This window comes from Eleutherodactylus coqui, chromosome 1, assembly GCF_035609145.1.
Source record: "Eleutherodactylus coqui strain aEleCoq1 chromosome 1, aEleCoq1.hap1, whole genome shotgun sequence".
NCBI lineage: Eukaryota > Metazoa > Chordata > Amphibia > Anura > Eleutherodactylidae > Eleutherodactylus > Eleutherodactylus coqui.
The window spans coordinates 479,255,217-479,277,046 of record NC_089837.1 but is presented as its reverse complement, the minus strand read 5'-3'; the positions used below and the strand labels follow the sequence as shown (position 1 = coordinate 479,277,046).

The 21,830-nt window shown below is 43.6% G+C and overlaps 1 protein-coding gene across 1 annotated transcript in view; it reads right to left on the bottom strand.

Moving 5' to 3' along the window:
- Nucleotides 1–260: 260 nt before the first annotated feature.
- The window catches only part of PA2G4 (proliferation-associated 2G4), a 29,728-nt gene continuing 8,158 nt past the window's right edge, over nt 261–21,830 (bottom strand). Inside the window, exons 2-13 of the mRNA XM_066585124.1 lie at nt 20,097–20,225; nt 19,228–19,333; nt 17,704–17,773; nt 11,917–12,009; nt 10,904–10,967; nt 9,962–10,040; nt 8,969–9,047; nt 8,751–8,884; nt 8,192–8,286; nt 7,873–8,000; nt 5,268–5,321; nt 261–4,259 (exon numbers count right to left, since the gene is read on the bottom strand). Of these exons, the coding sequence (XP_066441221.1) occupies nt 4,206–4,259; nt 5,268–5,321; nt 7,873–8,000; nt 8,192–8,286; nt 8,751–8,884; nt 8,969–9,047; nt 9,962–10,040; nt 10,904–10,967; nt 11,917–12,009; nt 17,704–17,773; nt 19,228–19,333; nt 20,097–20,225 (1,085 nt within the window). The 3' untranslated portion in view covers nt 261–4,205. The remainder of the gene's footprint in view (nt 4,260–5,267; nt 5,322–7,872; nt 8,001–8,191; nt 8,287–8,750; nt 8,885–8,968; nt 9,048–9,961; nt 10,041–10,903; nt 10,968–11,916; nt 12,010–17,703; nt 17,774–19,227; nt 19,334–20,096; nt 20,226–21,830) is intronic.

Genomic DNA, 21,830 nt, shown 5'->3' with positions numbered 1-21,830 from the left:
GCTGGCTCTTGTAATTATAGGTGCTACTCCCCTATTGATTTCAATGAGAACTTTGCCTGCACTTACAACTGCCGGCCACTACACAGGGGTCGGAGCAGCGCTTCCTCTCTGACCCCAAGTGTATTGCAGGATGGGGTTTGCTGCCTGGATAACCCTTTTTAAGTAATATTGTAACTGTCTCTCTAAAAAAAATCTATCCGACTACTAAAACTACACCAAAAACATCAGCTATGACAATACAAATGCTTCGGATAACCATGTACCAGTCAGTCAATACCAATTTTATTTGGGAAAAATATACAGATTGTAAAGGGAAAATTGTAACATTACTTGCAGGCATTTTTTTTTCAAGAAATACATATTTAGTAGTAAAAGTGAGTAAAAAAATTATTTTCTTGCAGTCACAGTGATTTAACCCATCTTAGACCAAAATTAATCCCACAGGAAAACCAAGCCATAAACCCTTCATCAGAAAAAAAAAAAATTTGCAATCATGCAAGTACTTCACCTCACGTCCCTTCCTCAGAAAAGTTATATTCCATCTCTTCGGATGTATTGACTAGGTGTATAACACCAACATTCATCTCTAGCGGATCTCGAATAAGTTGGGCCCTCTGCAGCCAGTGGACTTTTAACCACACAATTCATCAGAAGAAGAAAAAAAAAAATATGACATTGCCTCTGTAGCGTGTCTACACAAGGCGGAAAAAAAAATACATGATACCAAAATCTAGGTTTACTCCACAGAGTGGATGTTGGATGGATGTCTGCTTCAGCATTAAAAATAGCAGGAAGAGGGGTGGTGAGCGGAGCTACCGTCACTATTCTGCTTCATCGACCCCACACAAAAACTTTTGCAAAAAGTTTCAAACATTACATCATATCTAAATTCACTGGGAGGGGCGATATTCTGGGAGACCTTAAAAAGAATTGATCACAGAAACCAAACTAAGTCAGGGCATCCAATTATCACCTAACAAGTTTCATGACGCCCTTTCAAGAAAAGTGCTACAGTCAGTCACATGATCCTTCTCAACCAATCAGGAAAAAGGCATCTACAATTTCACATCGTGTGTGCATTTAGCTCTACAACTATTGAAAGGGAACCTGTCAGCTCCCCTTAGCTGCTCAGGGGGCTGGCTGTATAGTGACAGCCATGCTGATTTTAACTTAGAATGAACTTAAGGCTCATTTGCATGGGCATAAGCACATCTCGGTCCGTGAAGTTTTGAAAGTAATTTTACTCTGCAGGGCAGGACTAAACTGGAAAGGAGTCCAATGAAGCTCATGGATATGGATATATGCGCACAGTCCGCCCAACACAGAATGACTTATCAATCAGCATCTGGAGGGAGGAGCGTATGCTTATATGAATGTACATGAGCTTCATTGGACTCCTCTCCAGTCCGGCCCTGCAAGGTTTCAAAAGTAAAGATTTGCAAAACCACTAAACCCATCAGTTTAAGCGGCAGACCGTTGAAATCCATGTGCATCAATATACCAGCTGCCCGCAGTCCAGATAGCTTGGGGGGGCATAATAGGTTCCCTTCAAAGTTGGTGTTATTGAATAGATTTGTTCTTAATGACACTCTTTAAAGGGAACTTGTCACTTCCTCTGAACACCATAAACTAAGTTAAGGTGCTTCTAGGATAGGTTCTGTAGCCTGGGGTGTCATTTCTATACTTTTAGGTCTCCCCTGAAAATCTGCTCTCTATGGGAGTTCTTGGACGAGGACCGAATATAGAGTCCAGCTGATAGAGCTGGGTCTGACAGCAGAGGAACGGGGAGCCCGGCAAGTCTACAAAATCCCACCCCGGACTCCGCAGGACCTATCCTATAAGTACTAGAACTTAGTTTATGCTGCTTATAGCAGGTGACAGGTTCCCTTTATGGAAAACATAAACCTGCAGATTTCTGGAGTATTATGATGTTAATCACAAGTCAGAATAGAAAAGTTATCACATTTCTTGGCAAGTTCTTAAAAAGTTTGGGACCTTCCAATAATATAATGCACTCATACATCACCTCATCTATTCCAAAACACTTAGGATACATGGCAAAGATCTTGTAGACAAAAAGGGGAAAAAGAATAAATCACAGGGGTGTAACTTCAGAAGCCGATATAGATGGTGGTAAATAAATGGTGTTCCTCCAGACCACAAACCGGCTGACCAGAACAAATGTACTCTGCAAGACTGCTGAAAAGCTAAAAACAAAAAGTTCAAATACACAAATGGTGTAGCCACAAAATCCGCGGGGTACGGGTACATCAGTAACATTCACGGTAAAAAATAAAACCCAACTAACTTGGTGGTGTAATGGCTAAACGGTACAGTTACCAACACAGGGGTCACTTTTACTGGCTCAGTTGTAATTCCCTTCTATTCGGATTTAAAAAAGGAAGAAGAAAAAAAAAAAAAAAAAGGAATCCAGTTCAGTTTTTTTGGGGTGGATGCATTTCTCACAACAGAACAGACTTAGTTTTGGTGTGTATGTGCTTTGATAAAAAAACAAATGTGTAGTGCATTTAACTAGATATAATAGGACAGGGTTTAAAGGGGTATTCTGAACTTTTTGGAACAGATCGATAAACTGCTAGGATAGATAAGTATCCGCTGCTCAGGATCCCCGCCCATCAACGGATCAAACGGCCAGCTGTCAGGTCAGTGGGGCCAGACACTGTCATCATCAGTGGTAAGGGCAAGAAGTGAAAGCGAAGGCTTCATTCCTATTGAAATCAATGAGCGTGCTGCACCTTTATTACACTTCCTCTAATGGTCAGGATTGGACGCCCGGGCCCAATTATGAAAGCTGCGGGAAGTGTAATAGGTGGGAGCAGTGCGCTTCTATTTCAATAGGAGTGAAGTTGGTGCTTTCACTCCCCGCCCTGACAATGGATGACTACATCCAGCCCCGCTGGGCAGATCACGAATTGCAGATTCCTGTCAATGAACCGCTGATGACCTATCCATAAGATATCAGTTGTAAAAGGTGGAATACCCCTTTAAGGTTTAAAATCGTAAGTGTCGAATTCAGAGTAAGCAATAAAACCAGTAGAAGGAAATCAATGCAACTCTGTACACAGCAAGTGCCTGATGTAATGCTTATGACAGTCGCTAACATTGCAGATAAATAGAAAACAGAAAATGCAAAGAGTCAAAGTAGTATTGGGCACAGAAGGCATTCCTTGCAGTAAGAAATATGATTAAAGGGGTTATCCAGGCAGCGCCCACCGGGGTAGGAGTGAAAGCGCTGCTCTGATCCCAGTGCAGCACCCGGCGCTCCCAATTGCAAGCGCTGCTCTCACTGAAATCAATCGGAGCTGCATTCACAATTATGAGCACCGGTCGCTACACAGGGGTCAGAGCAGTTCTTCTGCTCCAACCCTGGCGGGCACGGTCTGAATCACCCCTTTAAGATAGGATAAGCTTGCTCAATAAATCGGAAGAGGATACATTACAGCATGCCAACTCTGTTATAAGCAGACACTGCACCCGTTGTCCCCTGGGTGGCAGAATAAATGCATCTTGTTTTAAGCTTCTGTAAATAATCAACTTGGCATCCAGTTCCAAATAATGTTCGGGAGAAGTAATAGGACGTGTGAGAACCGAAATCCGTTGCGCCGCAGTATTAGTATAAAACATTTCCAGAGTTCTCAAGAACCTTTAAGCGCAGCTTGTCTCATCAGAACTTATTGGTGATTTGCATTTGGGCTTGAACAGTCATGATTTCAGCAGCGCCTGTCCAGAACTGGCGCCAGATTCACAAGAGGAAGAAACGGACGGTTCTGTAATCAGTGACCGAGCCGCCGCAAGAACAGGGTGAGATTTTGGAGACTTAAAAGTGGCAGCAGTGGTATAAATCTTGAGGACTTGTTCCAATCCTAAGAAACAAAACGCATCTACATTTATTGAGAAAGAGGGGCTTACGACTGGTTTTATGCCTGATTTTATTGTTTTTATATATATTTTTGGTTAAGTAGTCTGGTGTAGATTCCAAAAAGACGTTTCCCTCAATGTCCATGTTTTGTATCCAAAGAGGGTGGGGAGGCCTGAAATCCATTAGCGCTCTGTGAGATCGCCCATCAGAGGCTTTTGTTTTTCAATATTTCATTATATTTGGGAAAGGGGGAAAGAGGCAAAAATAACGCAGACACTAAAAAATAAACTGGCAGGTCGAAGTCAAACACCTCCATAAGGTGTTATCACTCTGTGCCTTCATTATCCTCAGCAGTGGCCTGTTCAGCATTCTTTGAAGCCTGTAATGGAATTCACAACATTTTAGCAAAAGTTAAAATTACGGTTCCACATTTAAGTCAGAAAGACAAAACAACGCCAGTAGTTCTCTAACAGTAAAACATAAAGGGGGATCTTAAAGGGATACTAACTAGATACTAATTTCTGCTAATCTAACAATTTAGTTGTGTATCAACAATCGTAAAACAAATGTTTTTTTAATACACAACTGAAGATCAAGTTTCAAGTGCCTGCTAGTAGAGGTCTACCTTCCAGCAGTCTTGCAAGCCACTGCCTGTCATTGGGCATTTGGCTTCTGTAGTTTTACCAGCGACATTGAGACACTGTTAGGTCCTAAATACTAAGAGGGGCGGGCATTCAAGTATTACCTTACAGCTGATTAGAGCAGGGTTACAAAAGGCAGCATGGTAAGCGTGGGAGAAGAAGCCCCAGCCAGCCACAGTATTGGCAACTTGGAACCCCTACCCCACATCTGTAAGTGGCCTGCAAACTGCAGGTCAGCTAAAATTGCAGAATGTACATGGAAAACTGAGCCAATCGTGTTGAAACTGGGTGTAAACAGCAGCAAGGCAGTAGCCAATGAATACCTTGGGCAGCTTTAGAAAAATTTAGGTACACTTTAAAAAGAGATCCCGTCATCAGATTCATGCTTCCCGAACCATGGGCAACATGAATATGAGACAGATAAGCCTATTGTCCAAGTGAGTGCTTTATTCTGAAACGCTGTAGGGTTTCAGAATGAATGCACTTTTAAGATGGACTCGGAGCTGAGCTTCAAGTTGTGGAGGCGGTCTGCTCCGGCCCTCTCTGCCACAAACGGACAGGGATTGGCGCTGTCAGTATGGCAGAAAAAAAGGCCGATGCGGTCCCAGTCAAAGTTAAAAGTGCATCAATTCTGTAACACTACAGCGTTTCAAAATAAAAAAGGACTCCTGTGGACATAAAGCTTCTTTGTCTCAAGTAACTAGTTAACACACAGACACTTAAGAAGTTTTCTTATCTCTGCTTACCTTCTTTTTCTTCTTTTTCTGGGTCTTCCGACTGGCTGAACTTTGCAGTAGTGCCTAAATGGACCATTAAAAAAAAATAATTGATATATAAAAAGTTTACAGTTACAAGAAACGAAATACCTGTAAGATGGCAAACCGGCGCCTACACTACTGACAATGTATGTATTTTAGCATCTTCAGAATTGAAACTTGTGGTTCCACATTTGAGTCCACACTTTGTAAGATAAAGTTATGGACAAAGCAACTAAAGTGCAGTCAACTTTAGAGCAAACAAGAGAATCAGCAAGCTCAAGGACCGGCCACTTTTTGCTTTTTTTATTATTTAAATGCTAAATATTTTGTGCAATAGGGTTTTATTAAAAAACTCTGCAGCTTGATGTATCACAGTATATAATCAAGCTGCAAAATGCCAATCCCTAGCATATCATCAGTGAGCTCATTCGACGGCTCAGTCTCAAGCCCCGACCCTTCCCCGCTTAAATTAGCTTCTAATTTTCTTTACAGCCAAAGCAAATCTGGTCCGAATTCAGGAGGAGGATCCTGGAGACTGAGGCGTCAGATGAGCTTAAGGATGGATTTGCAGCCACTCCTCCGCAAATGCAGATGAAACAAACTCAATCAGCACTTCCTCCAAATAAAATAAGCGTGTGGGTACATGTAAGCATTACTGCAACAAATGCTTAAGAGTACTGAGGGTTTTTGCTACTGTACCTTTTGCAGCCATGCTTTTTTATTACACTTTTATGGAGGCTGCCACTCCTCCATACCCGATTTGCACAGTGTTCACCAAACCCCCTTAATTACAGTATACAAGCCTGCGATTGTAGTTTCCCTGAATCCATTTGGAGGCTTAGAATTTCGCAGAGGCAGAAGTACATCTATATGAAAAATTTAAGCCCTTCACAGATGTAGAACAAAATAAAATTAAAATGTAACCTTTATTAGAATCCTTACTAAAAACATAAAATGGGCCGACAAACAAACAAAAACTATTTGGTGACAAGGAGACAAATGTGAATTGGGGTGATTTAGTCACTATTGACAACACTTAATATCACCAGTAATTTTTGACATAACGGGACTGAATATCCACTATCAGTGGGGTCAGAGGATGTATGGTGACTATAATACCCCTATATAGATCGAGCCCAATGTTATGCATCAATATCCACACACTAGTCAGAAATGATCATTAGCCAATGTCGGAATAGAAGCTTATATGGAACTGGATCTAAGGTGGCATATGATAGCCCAGAACATGTGGTGTCACAGTCTTCTTGGACCTTTGTATTAAGTCCTGACTTGACATCATTTTTTGTATCTTTTTATATTTTAATCCAATCAGGATAACTCATGGCCTAAATACTCGTACGAACGTCAACCATCGATCTGTTTTAACGTTAATAGAAAGATCGCTCAGAGGTGTAACGGCTCTACGCGTTTCCATGCTGTGTTTGCCAGCAGTTCATCAGGAGCTTATGAATAGATGATCCTATATACTTCTGGGCAAAAAACGTAAATCCCTGTCGCTGTTCAATTGATAGGGTATCATGAAAGGTCAATACACAACTATGGAAATACGCAAAGGACGTTTTGTCCCAGGGATTATGATAGACCCAAATAGCGCAAATTTCAGGCAGAATTATGCGAGGGCGCGCACTGCTAGGTTATTAGATTCACGATAGAAGAGAGATAGCCTCCTTACTGAGTATTGTCTAAGCTATTACTCTAAAATGAAGGCGTCTGAGTAGGGCACAAATAGTAACTTGATGCTAAATTCTATCTAGACGCTTGCAGAAAGAGCTGTAACGGTAGCTCTAATTTTGGAGAGCTATAATAAACCTAGGTGCTGTCCCTGATTATAGAAGTGCCACGATACCAAATCAAAGAATATGACTTTCTTTTAACATCAAAACAGATCGATGGTTGACGTTAGTACGAGTATTTGGTCCATGAGTTATCCTGATTGGATTAAAATCTAAAAAGATTTTAAAAAAATGATGTCAAGTCAGGACTTAAGGTCCAAGAAGACTTTGACACCACATGTTCTGGGCTATCATATGCTACCTTAGATCCAGTTCCGTATAAGCTTCTATTCCGACATTGGCTAATGATCATTTCTGACTAGTGTGCGGATATTGATGCATAACATTGGACTCGATCTGTATAGGGGTATTATAGTCACCATACATCCTCTGACCCCACTGATAGTGGATATTCAGTCCCGTTATGTCACAAATCACTGGTGATATTAACAGTGTTGTCAATAGTGACTAAATCACACCAATTCACATTTGTTTCCTTGTCACCAAATAGTTTTTGTTTGTTTGTCAGCCCATTTTATGTTTTTAGTATACATTTGGAGGCTTAGGGCCAAAGAGGTGTTTGTTAGAGTAGGTACCCATCTGAAAGCAATTGTCGTCTGGGCATGGCAGTTGGGCCCACAGGTTTTGATCAACATATGAAGTAGTATATAACCATTGTGTAAGATCTCTAAAAGGAGAATACCCTATTCAAGGCCAGAGACCATATAGTTCATGGTCAGTGCTGCAAAATACTTACGAGTCTATCACTTTAAAAAAAAAAAGAGAAACAACACACTCACCTTCAGTTCTGTATCTTGCACCTCAAGTTCAGATTTATATACATCTGGATCAAAGGGGCCACTAGTTATCCTCATGGGGCCGTTAGGCATCAAGAGAACTGTGAACTTGAATTGTGCAACATGCTCTCCTGAAAATGCAAAAGATGTTGAGTTGAGCAATTTATAAAGCAACGAGCCTTTCAGAATATGTGGAAAATAGGAGGAGTCATCAGACTTCTACTTATCCAAGTCGCAAAGCGCTCAGGCTGCACTCCCAGCATCTAGGAAGCCATTACAATATAATGCAAAGCATACAGGATTTAATAAAAAAAACGCTCACCTTCCTTTTCATATAGTACATTGAAAGGCTGCAGCAGTTCATGTTTGGCGCATTCCACTACACCCATTCTAGCCTTCTTCTCATCTTCAAAGGCCCTGCACGAAGTGAACAGCATAAGGTCAATTTTACGCTTATTTGTTTTATTCTGCGCATATTTATTATTTTAAAATGAAATGCGCGGGATACGTTTGGAACGTATACATTTTCACTGTAAACTCTAAGTAAAGTTATAAAAGTTCAAAACACTTTCTTATAAGACATTTGATCACAAAAAAAGTATGTTAACCGTATGGAGACGACAGCCAAAAGTCTCCATACATTTTTTATTGACTGCAATGTTAAGAAAAAACAAAAAAAAAATACAAAAAAGTAAACACATGCAATATTTGGCTTATGGGTCCATTAAATAAAAACGTGTGCATTTCACAGATGACCGTATGACAGTGTAGCCGGGCCCCAATAGCTGTATGCAAATCCCACATGCAGGTAAAAGCAGTACCCAGCCAAAATGTATCCTTTCAAGCAAATGAGATGCAAAGACAGCGCAGAACGTGTCTACCTGAGAGTGAATGGCATGGCACCAAAACGTCTCTCGACTTCACTGAAAAAGGCACGGGAGGTTTTCATTTTCAGACCGTACTGCTTTGTTGGGTCCCTTTTGTAAATGGTTGTCCTCTGGCCGGCATCCTTCGCCTAAATCACCCAAATAAAAGAAGGTTAGAGAACTAGGAAACTGCAGACACAACTGTAGATCCACCAGAGCCCCGCTGTACTCACCTTTCCTTCTCCGGTACTGATCAGGACATCAACCGCATAAACCTCATGAACCTCAAACTCCGCCTTTTCATGGTCCTTCCTACAAAAAAAGGAAACTTCCCGTAAGGACTGAAAACTCCTCCAATGAAAAGGTCAAAAGCGGTTTTCAGTCTGTGCAGCATAAAGTTGGTAAACGGCCCTTAATCTTGTATCTTGCATTGACCAGAGGAAGAGCGTTCAGAGAATTCAATGAGAATCCTCACTGGCTCATGTGAGGACCCAAGATCTCAAAGTTCATTAGAGTCCCTTTACACGGAACGATTGTTGTTCATACGAGCGCAAGGGTTCGATATATTGTTCAGTAATCGCAGCTAATGACAAGTCGCCACTTTTTGTTCCGTCGTTCACTCGGACTAAAAATCATTATTTGCTAATTAAACTGAACAATAAGAGATGGTTCAGTCGTTGTCAGTCACTTCTACAGCGAATGTGAACGACTTCTTGTTTTAAACAAACCCTGTATGCCTTAGGGCTTATTTACACGAGCGTATATCGGACGCAGTTTTCATGGCCGGCTGTCATACGCTACCATCTGAGCTGTCTTCACCCTTCCCTCCAGCTGTTTGCAAAGGGGGCGGGACGTAGCCCCACTGTCTCCCATTGCTGGCTGCGGACAAGAGGCGGGAGATTAGCTCCACCCCTTCCAGTGCAAACAGCGGGAGGGGAGAGGGAAGTGGTAAGACAGCTCAGATGGTAGAGTATATCGGCCGGCCATGAAAACTCCTGTGAAAAAGCCCATAGCCAGAGATGGCAAAGATGATGGAAATAGTGGAGCTAGCTATCCTATGTCATTTGCTACCAAACACATCACCTATGAATGATTGCAGAAGCCCAACCTGCTGACCCGTGGCCTAAAGTCTAAATATTATACCTATGCCAGCATGATTGATATGAGCATATTTAACATGTGTATTTTTGACAATCTGTAATCTTTAAGACACAGAAGAAACCTACTTTTGCTGATCAGTTGGGTTCTGAATGATGGTCTTCTCTCCATCAATAACATGCTGCTTTAACTGATGTGAAAGCATCCCTGGTGGCAGAGGAGAAAAAAAATAAATAAAACTATTCATATAGGTTTTAAGGTACATTCACTGATTTCCTATGGATCTTAGTGCAGATATGCAGCAGATTTAATCCCTTCAATTTGAATTCAATTGTAAGGGTGAAATCTGTTGCATCTCTGCACTGAAATCTGCAGCAAAACAGCAAAATTAGATAGATTGTAAAAATGGCACTTTATATACATAGACACCTTTAATTTCACCTTGTAATTTCTTCTCAAAGCACATTTTTCTCATTAAAAGGTATGCTTAAAATGTTTATATTCAAGGCTAGAAGTTCAATCCAAGCAGGAAAACGTGATGCACAAATATACTCTAAAAATACTAAGTATATACATATATACTACTTAGGCTCTATCTGCAATATAGGCTGTAGAAATACAATCAGGAGTGACTTTCAGTGAGAACTACAGGTATACGCAGCTCCCACATCAAATGGCTATATCTCATTCTGCATTGCAGTCAGGGCTATGCCAAGATTCTTAGCTTTAAAACAAGACCACAACCAGAGCTCTATTTGCAATACAGCCTGAGATAGGAATTTGAGGCTAGCACAGATCTCATACATTCTTAGCTACTAAATACCAGTCTGCATTACCATAAAACATAGGGGCTAATGTATAAACTGGACAGTACGCTGTTGCTAGTGCCAGAAATACCTATGTTCCCTTATTTAGGTTTTTTGCTGCATTAACAGTGTTTGCACTGCTTATACTGACAGTCAGAATGCTGATGATGGTACGTGGAGTTGTATCGTCTAAATCTAAACTGTATTGCATTGTTTTAGTTCTAGACAAAACGAAGTATAAAACATTACTCAAGTAGCGCCTACCTTCAATTGGTACACAGTTAAAAGATGGAGAAATCTTGTTCCATGCTTCTGTTACCTGCGTGTTCTAAAAGGTGAAAGACAGAGCATCATTAGACTCCAAAGCAGCCAGATACCGTGCCAGTACTCTGCATTCAGACAGGGTTCTCAAGTGTCACAAGGACACAAGCCATACTCAATGTAACTAGAGGCTCAGGGGCCCTGATGCAAAACGTGAGCTGCCCCCCCCCCCCCCCCCACTCTATCTGTATCTGTACCCGTACCCATACCTAAACCATGCTGCACAGAGACAACTTGAAACTTCTGGGCCCCAATGCAAAACCTGTGACAGGGCCCCCAACTATAATGCTTTATTCATAGTACTGGGCTCCCTATATGGAGAAGAGAGGCCTTATGAGCCCCCTAAGGCTCCTGGGCCCGGGTGCAACCGCATCCCCTGCATCCTCTATAGTTACGCCCCTGTCCAGGGCTCTAATCATACAGCTCTGTGTACGAGTTCTAATACGGCCATGGCTCGTAGAAGATCTAACGAGCTGTTTGCACGATAAATGGCCCCGTGTAGAAGAGGCTTTACTATAGTTATATCAACATGGCTACTGTGGGAATTCTAATGCAGAACAAACTTTGGGGTTGAATTTAGCCAAATCGGACCTGATATTTCTAAAGTGACTGTTTACCAGTCAATGTAAGTGGCACTGAATATTAAAAACAAGTCGCCCACTTCTTAACTATTGATGATCTATGCTCCGGACAGCTCATCAACAGTGGATTGGCGGGAGTCCAGCTGACGATCAGCTGTTAGTGTATGCAGAGCCAGAAGGCAATAGCTCTGTACACATGGCAGTGGTCCGAGGTGGTATTGCAGACAATGTTCCCACTGAATTCAGCGAGCTCCCAGATGGCCTTTCAACCCAAAGTAAAATAAAGCTACTAAAATTTCATAAGCATTTAAAACCGTAACCAAACTGAGCATTGTCCGAGTATTGGCATATAATACAAAGAACTACCGAGCTCACCTGGTTTCCTGGCTTTACAAGACGAAGAGCAGCCTCTGCACAAAGGTGTGCGGCCTTAATGACATCTGCTTTACGACCAGTGACTACCGAATCCTAAAAGACATGAACACAAATTTTTCAGCTCAAGGTGGTCTAAAACAAATCTGTGTTACTCCCATATTATAAAGCGATGGCATATTGCTAGGTTTGGCAGGTGTCTGTCTGACCTATAGGGCCCGAAATTATCCGAAGGGGATGTGGCACTAAATCAGAGCTGCATCCCCTTACATATTGTTGCTCTGCCCTTCTTGTAAATGGTGACAGTTGTCTGCAGAGCTGGGTGGCCTGGAGGCACAGCTGTACAGGGATGACTTAAAAAGGGACTTGGGCAAAATCAGGGCAGCATCCCCTTCAAGGATTGATGGGGGTCTCAGAGGTCAGACCACCAGGATCATAAAGTGACGGCACATCCAAGCAATAGGGACGTCCCCTAGTAAGGTGGAAAGTCCCCTTTAAGTAATCATATGTATAAAACAGGATAGAGTTTACTTTTTTAGTTTATTCAGTTCTTGCAGCCCAATTTAAACACAGGTGGCAAAATCATTTTTGTACCTTAAATATTTGACATACAGGTGGTCCCCGACTTGCGAACAGGTTCCGTTCCGGGAGCCCGTTCGCAAGTCCGTTTTCTTCGCAAGTCGAACAAATGGTATGGAGCGGGTGGATCTCGCTCTATACAACGTCGGTTGCCGGCTGTTCTTACAGCGGGCACCCGGCGGCAGCAGTTCCGACGAGCCGCGCCGCTTGGCAGAACTGTTAACACTTTAAATACCGCTCTGACAGCGGTATTTAAAGTGTTAACAGTTCCGCCAAGCGGCACGGCTCGTCGGAACTGCTGGCGCCGGGTGCCAGCTGTAAGAAACAGCCTGCACCTGACGTTCAGGGGGCCCGTACAGCGTCCCATGATGAGATCGCGGGACGCTGTGTGGTTGCTAGGCAGCCGGGGACCTCCTGAAAGGCCCCAGGGCTGTCTATGCAGAGTGCCCATCAAGCGCACGGCTTGCTAGGCGCTCTGCATAGACAGCCCTAGAGCCTTTCAGAAGGCCCCCGGCTGCCCAGCAACCGCGATCTGACCGGACAGGCTTCTATCAGGCTTGATAGAAGCCTCTCCGCTCCCTGCACAGTATGATGTAATGCCATAGTATTACATCATACTGTGCAGGACAGATAGTTCGTATCTAGCGAAATTCGTAAGTCGGGGACTATCTGTATGTACAATTTTTATTATGATCATCATTTTTAAACAAAAAACACAAACCATACAACCAGAAGAACTCAACCAGTTCGTCCATAAATTATCTTACTTCTCTAAACAATGTTGAACTATTCAAGCAATATACGAGGGGCTGCTGATAAGTCTTTGGCTTTGTGTTCTTTTTTGTATCTATGGTAACGAATGTTACATCACATGAAGGCCTTATGTGTCTAATATAGGTTTTCAAAATTTTGTGCTTGTAGCTTATGGCAACAGTGATCTAGGCATGCGGGAAAACAAAATGGCGGAGTCTGAGGCGATATTCACAGCAAATGAGAGCAAATTCTTGTTTCTGCAAGGAAAGTCCGCGAAGGATATTCATGGTGATATGTCACAGACATCGGGGGATCAATGCCCTTCATATTCTACAGTTAAAAACTGGGTTGCCAAATTTAAACCGGGCCACTTCAGTACCAATGATGAGGAACGTCCTGGACGACCGAGAGAGGTTGTTGTTCCGGAGATCGTCGATGCTGCGCACAACCTCATCCTGGAGAATCGGCCAATTTCAGCTAAAGGAATAGCAGACATTATGGGGATTTCTGGTGAACGTGTTTGTGTCATTATCCATGAACATTTGACCATGAAAAAGCGATCTGCAAAGTGGGTCCCCAAATGTTTGACAACGGATCAGAAAAGCATGCGAGTGAAAACTTCCCGATCCATTTGTCAGCGTTTCTGGACTCATAAGAACTTCCTGGATCGACTGGTCACTATGGATGAGACCTGGATTTATTTGTATGACCCTGAAACCAAGGAACAGTCAAAAGAGTGGAGGCACAGTGGTTCTCCTCGCCCAAAGACGTTCAGCCACTAAGGTGATGGCGTCTGTGTTCTGGGATAAGGAGGGCGTGCTGCTAGCGGACTACCTTCAAAATGGTTCCACCATCAATGCAAGGTATTACATTGAACTTTTGGACCAATTAAATGCAGCTCTGGAGGCCAAAAGACGCAGCAAGCTGTCCAAAGGAATCTTGTTCCTGCAAGACAACGCCTCCGTTCACACTACACAAGCGACCACGCCAAAACTGGTGGAGCTAGGCTTCCAGCTGGTTGACTACCCACCTTATTCACCAGATCTAGCTCCCTCCGACTATCACCTGTTTCCAAACCTGAAGAAACACCTCAAGGGTACCAAATTTCACACCATTTCTGATGCCATGGCTGATACGGATGACTGGTTTGAGGCACAACTGAAATCCTTTTTTCAAGGCTTACAGAACTTGGAATACGGATGTAGGATGTGTGTTGGCATCAGTGGAGAGGATGTGGAGTAAATGTAAAGTTTCATCTTCCTATCTTGTTTCTTTCTGGGTAAAGCCAAAGGTTTATCAGCAGCCCCTCGAACAGGAGCCTTGCTACTGCTATCTGTTCCTGCTCTTCCACTGGCAAATTACTTACATAGCCAAGAACATACACGAATGAAGTCCAAAAGGACTTTGTATAAAACATTAATTAAATTACTTTTATTCATAACTGGGTTTTTTAAGTGTTTCTGTAGGGGAGCACATTTTCCCTGCTATAGAGGAAGATATGCCAACATCAGCCGAAGCAAAATTGGAAAATTTGTTTCCATAGAAGTCAATTCTGTCTAGTAAGCATGATGCAGTGGCACGCATTTGTAGAACCGCGGACGTGGTAGATCGTAATCCGTTTGCAATTGGTCCAACGGTCCTATTTCTGTTCCTGACAATATCTAGTAAAAATACTTCTGTCCCTCCAAATTTCAAGTTGTTTAGATTATTTAGCTCCAGAATCCAAAAGGGTATCCCAAATAAGGGCCGTGTACATCCCTTAACCCTTTCCAATCCAATTTTGGATTCAGGGCTTACTAAAAGGCTCTCTCTTTTTGCTGTTATACAACAGTGCCATCTGCTGGTTAAAGCCAGTCTGTGTGCGCCAGAGAGGCTCCAACAGCAGAGTGACTGGCAATAGACGGTAAGAATACCCTGTCAGATGTTTTCTGACATTGGAGCTGTACAAGCTTCAATCAGAATGTAGGAAGACGTCAGACAGTGGATTGGAAAGGGTTAATCCCCACAATGTCCCTAGATTTCCACCAAATTTTATGCATAAAGGGAAGTGTCGGGTATTACATTTAAATCTATGCATCTCTAAAGCCTCATAAACAAGTGTACACCGTTCTAGTAACCCTTAAGAAGCCGCTAGCTAGCATCCCGGGCTTTCTCCGATTCCCATCCCCTTAAAGGGGTTGTCCCGAGGCAGCAAGTGGGGTTATACACTTCTGCATGGCCATAATAATGCACTTTGTAATGTACATTGTGCATTAATTATGAGCCATGCAGAAGTTATAAAAAGTTTTATACTTACCTGCTCCGTTGCTGGCGTCCTCGTCTCCATGGTGCCGACTAATTTTCGCCCTCCGATGGCCAAATTAGCCGCGCTTGCGCAGTCCGGGTCTTCTGCAGTCTTCTATGGGGCTCCGTGTAGCTCCGTGTAGCTCCGCCCCGTCACGTGCCGATTCCAGCCAATCAGGAGGCTGGAATCGGCAGTGGACCGCACAGAAGAGCTGCGGTCCACGGAGGAAGAGGCCATCTTCAGCGGTGAGTAGAGAAGTCACCGGAGCGCGGGGATTAAGGTAAGCGCTCCGGTGAGCTTTCTTTACCTCCCTGCATCGGGGTTGTCTCGCGCCGAACGGGGGGGGGGTTGGAAAAAAAAAAAAACCGTTTCGGCGCGGGACAACCCCTTTAAGTGTGGCATCTGAGGGGCTAGAACGTATGTCATTGGATTAGGTAGAGCTAAACCCTCTTTAGAGTTACGGAGGGTCTCCAGTCTTGTACGTGCTCACACATTTCTTACACATTAGGATATTTCTGAATAGGCAACCAACTTTGTAAAAGAAACGTTGAACAAGTCACAAAGCATAGAGGAGATGTAGATTTTGCAAGTAAGGATTCATATTCTGAAAGTTCACTTTTTTTTTTTTTTAATGAGCCTCTGCTGAAAAGTCTGGAAACTAAAGATTTTAGCGCCATCCACCAGGACATTTTCTGCTCACAGGCTTTACGCAAAATTATATTGCAGGCCTTGAAGTGGAGAAGCTTGACCAAAATAGACCATGGAAGGGCAACTGGCGGAGGTGAACGTGATGAGCACATTCTACTGCAAACACTGCCAAAAAAGTTAGTTAGGCAGCATTCAAAAGTAGTCAGAGGGGTTATTACTAGGGATGAGTGAGTATACTCGATAAGGCACTACTCGCTCGAGTAATGTGCCTTAGCCGAGTATCTCCCTGCTCGTCCCTAAAGAGTCGGGGGCCGCCGCAGCTGACAGGTAAGTTGCGGCGGGGCAGAGCGGGCGGGAGAGAGAGATCTCCCCTCCGTACCTCCCTGCTCTCCCCCGCAGCTCCCCGCCCCGCGCCGGCACCCGAATCTTTTTCGGGATGAGCGGGGAGATACTCGGCTAAGGCACATTACTCGAGCGAGTAGTGCCTTAGCGAGTATACTCGCTCATCTCTAGTTATTACTGTTTAGTTTCTCAAGAAGGCCGACGAGGCGACCATTATTATGTCATAAGCAATTTTCCAACTCATGTTTTATGTGATCTTCCTCCTCACTCGCCCTGTCCTGCACCGCAGTAATTCACTCCGAGATCTTTTGCATATCGTGCCTGAGATGCCCCATGTTTTTTGGCAATGAACCCACTTGTATGTGCAACATATGTAAGGCAATGTTACATTTATTAGCCACCCCTAGAATGTCCCCTAATGTGGGCTGCATTTGTAGGGTCACAGTTCATGCCTCTGATGCCCCATGTGCCGTGGAGACATCCGCTTCAGGCTGGCATACTCCTCTGCTCTCTTAGCACTCCATTTTCAGGGACACTCACCACCCGCTCCGCAGCACTGCTCTGTATTGGACGGCCACGGTCCCATTGCATGGTATCTCATTCTATCAGAGGGTCTGTTCTGGCAAATTTAGCCAGTTTTGCAGCAGTATCTCTGCCCCAGTCCGATTTGGACATGTGGTCTGTTGTACCCTGCGTGCCGGCGCCAACTTAGCTGCCAGCTTCCCCTGTTTTGCGGTTGTCCTTGCAGCGTGTCATGGTGTATGAGAGCTCCAGGATGGCCCACAAGGTAATCCAGCAGCTCTGCTGTAGTGCAACACCCCAGGTTCTATAGCAGGAGCTTGCACTAAGCATGTCCGCTCACATCCTCAGCCAGGCTTCGCCCCCCCATAAAATACCTAAAGCTTTGCATCATGGCAATGTAATTAAACCCAGTTGTCATGGACTTTTCTTCAATAGCGTACTTTTGGCAGTACACAAGTCACCCGTCCAGAAAATGCCGGCCACAGAGTAAAATATAAAACTCCAGGGGAAAGAGAAGTTTGCAACATGATGTACATCTAAGGAGGAGTACTCCTAGGTGAACCAAATTTGGACATTTTCAAAAATTTACAAAAAAAGGGACAAATATCGGAAGTATAAACAACAAATGTAATTGCGTGGAGGAGATAAACAGTTGTCCTTACCTTGGAAGCACCAACAACACAGCTGTGTGCAACATTCGCAATGAAACCATCTACATGGACGCCGAGGTCTCTGGAACACAGAATGGAATAGTATTAAACAAAAGTCATATTTTAAGGTGCCTCTCCATTTCACATACAGACATTAGTACAGTCTACGGACTACTTAATCTACGAGGACCATTTTGAAAAAGATTTGAGATGTTAAGTGTCACTCCTGCTAGTGACCTTAGGAAAAATGATGTTGCATGATTCTGAACTCAGACTGAATAAATCCAAGTCAGCTGCTCAACTTGATCCAATGTACCATGAGTGATTATGTATCCATGTCACTCCCCGGCAGGCAAGCACGGAACTTCGGAGATAGTTTCTATCTACCTGCTCTTCTGATAGTAAATACTTGGAATCCATGAAATAACTAGGTAAGAAGTGATGTAAAATCCAGCAACACCAACTAGGCAATGTGACCGTGTGAGGTTACATCCGTACGCATGAGTGGAAGTCAGTGAAACCAAGACGATTGCTTCATTTTATGCCTTTATAAAGTTGGTATTGTTCTTTAACAACCACTCTGACCTGTTGAATTGTGATCAACCCAGAAGAGCACAACCTGGCATACGGCCCAGTAAACCTCTATTGCTCTAAACAAATATGGCTACACTAGTAGAGAAGACATACTGAAACCTTGGTGCCTATACCCATGTCCGTGAAGGTATACAAGCCAATTCAGCGTTTTAATGAGCGAATGCTGCCATCGTTAGAGCGTTCAGTCTGTTTACACTGGCAGATACATCATTGGCTTGTTCAACGACAATCGTTCAGGACTAGAGATGAGCGAGCGTACTCGGCCACACCCCTTTTTCGCCCGAGCGCCGCAATTTTCGAGTACTTCCGTACTCAGGCGAAAAGATTCAGGGGGGCGCCGTGGGTTGCAGCGGGGAGTGGGAGAGAGAGGGCTCCCCCCTGTTCCCCGCTGCTACCCCCCACTCCGCCACCCCGAATCTTTTCACCCGAGTACGGAAGTACTCGAAAATCGCGGTGCTCGATCGAGTAATTACTCGAAACAAGTAGGTTCGCTCATCTCTATTTAGGACCTATTTGCTGCATAAGTGAATGAGGAGGACTGAGCGATATTTCATTGATAGGGTGATGTGAAACAAGCACGAACACTTTTCGCCTACAGTCTACAAACTTTCTCGGGAATGTTAAGGCAGAAAACTACAAGGAACAAGACACGCTGATGCTGTATCAGGAGTTTAATGAGTTCAATACATGTTCTTCCCTTGCGCAAATCCACAGGAAAATAGAGCGTGCTGCGTATTTTTTTCACAACCGAAAGGTGCACACAAAATATGTGCATGTGAACCGACCCATTGAATTCAATGGGTTCTATTTTCTCCATGTTGCGAACGCAAATCAGCTCACGGGAATGCGGCCTCACACTAGGCATCGCATGTTAACTTTAATAAGGGTTTTCATTTATTTTATAGTTCACCTTAAACAAACACATTGGGAAGGACTACTTACACCTTAACCAGATCCCCGTTTTTCAGGAGGTAATCTTGGTCGCTCTTCAGAGGTGAGAAGTGACACACAGTGTTATTAACGGATATACTTGTTGGAAAGGCAATACCTGCAATAAATAGAAGAAGCAGTTAAATAAAAGCGCTTATGCAGCACAGCCTCATGTGAGCACTCCACTAAACAGCACCGCAGAGCAGTGTATTCACCACGGCCACGTGAATAGACTCCGGGGCGCTCAATTCCAGAATGAATCAACATAATGCACTTTTATGCACAAAGGGAGAACTCTGGCCAAAAAAAAAAGTCCCAAAGTTTTTGCACAAGCCATACTTCTGCAGGGTTTTGTGGAATTGGCAGGGCTCCTCGCTGCCCGATAAATTTACTAGAGTTTATACCAGAAACTGGCAAAACGTAAAGTGCAAGTCTGCGCCAGATCATAGCGGACGTAGACTGACTGTCCGGCACACGGATATCCAGAAATGCAACGAGTATAGTAAGAAACGCGTGTGCCTCAAAACGTTGCATCTGTTTTCAATGGGACCCTAAAAGACATCACATGCGGTGCGATGTGATGTTTCCTATTAAAATCAATGGGAAACCCCTTGCGATCCTCTGACATGCATGAAACACACCAGGATCCCAATTTCACAGAAGTGATGCCAGGGGTTTTTGAATTAAAAATGCCCCGCGTTGGCATGACAAACATAAGTTGGCAGTGCGATATCGGGCCGAGTTTCTCTGTCAGATATCGCGCTCGTCCGTGTGAAATAAGCCTTAGGTAAACTTATCCTATAGTCTCTGTAGAACACACTACAGAATGAAAATGTAAACCACGAGTGCAACCAACCCCCCCCCCCCCCCCCCACACTGACCTTTCTTCATTTCTTTCTCTTTTTTGAAGATCTTGCCAGTTTCCTCCATGATCATCGCGTCCCCCTTTTCACACAGGCTGAGGATGGAGGTCCCTGCAGTGGCGGCCTCCACCAGTGAGCGGAGGACCCCTAGAAAAGACAAGACGGTATAAGATTACTCAGCTTTTATTAAATCACAACTATATGGGCCAAGTGTCATTTATGTTTTTACATGTGAGATTCATAGGAAACTGAAGTATTCCTCTAGGAGAAGAACAACTTGAGGGAGAATATTTATGGGTGGGATAACCAACTCCTCAGAAGTTAAATCAGCTTTAAATAGTAGATAAAAGGAATAAATATACAAGTACATCTCTTATGTCATCGCTAGAAGCAGAACACAAACATGTTATGTAAATACCAATATCAGTATATTACTGCGCTCCACACCTCCGCTGGGGATTCCACTTTTCTGCTCAGTTCAGCGAATGACTACAAAAACAATTCTTTTTATTTCAATGAGAGCCCCGCTTGCAGTTACAAGCGCCGGCCACTACACTGAGGTCGGAGCAAAGACTTTTGCTGCTTCCGTTCCGACCTCTGTGTAATTACGGTGCAGTCAGCTGAACGGTAAGGCTCCTGAGCAATGGACCCCATCCAATCACCTATTGATGACCCATCATGAGGACAGCTCATCAATAGCATTTTCCCCGGAATACCCCTTTAGGCCTCCTGTCCACGGGCACATTTTCACTGCGTTCCCAGTGGCGATAAACCGGCCGTGGGGAACGCAGTGAACGCTTTCCATAGACTTACTATGGGAGCGCAGCCCCACTGTCCACGAGCGGAGAATCATAGCGATTCTCCGCTCGTGGGTTTTAAATCGCAGCATGCTGCGATGAGCCTGTCAGATAGACTCACCCAAAGACCTGACAGATCTCCGCTGCTCCGGGGATCTGCCATGGGATATCGCTACGCCCGTGGACAGGAGCCCTTAACCTTGTTAGAAGGTCTGACATTGACTTTGCAGGAATGCTGCCTTCCAATAGTTGGCGCTGTAGAGGCAAATGTTCCATTTTTGCCAGTAATTAAAGTAGATTGCTCTATGGACTAATAGACTATGAACATCTCTGAAAAGGTTTTTAATTTAACCCTTTATCAAGAAATTAGAACAAAATATAGGAACAATATAAAAAAGGTAATGTGTCAACAGAAGCTCAAAACCATTTCTAACAAGAACATTAGACATTGGCCACCGATAATGGTTGAACCAAAGAATGACTTCCCACAATATAAATTGCAGAGCGAACACGTTTCAAAACAAGACCGACAAGACAAATGAGACAAAGGGATTGGGGATTAGGCTTAAGCAATAGAACTAAATGACTTGAGTCCATCATGCTTCCTCAATAGGGACTCAATGGTCTTATAGGATACAATACATGTCCCAAGACTCCCAGACCACCTCAAAGGCTTCCATCCCATTATTAAGATATTCCACACCCCGTATATCCTTAATGTATATAACCCCATGGCCGACACCTACAGAAATAATTATGTGTAACATCAATTTAGCGAGGGGAGAGAAGACATTTTGAAGGGAGGAACAAGCGGTTACGCGGAATCTGCTACTGAAGACTCCTACATAAAAGAGCGTCTACCGCCTCCCAGAGGGGTTGAGGCATTGGGCAGAACCGGATTATTTGCTATTGTTTCAATTTTGCAATAGGACTTAATTAAAACTTTCCTGCATTT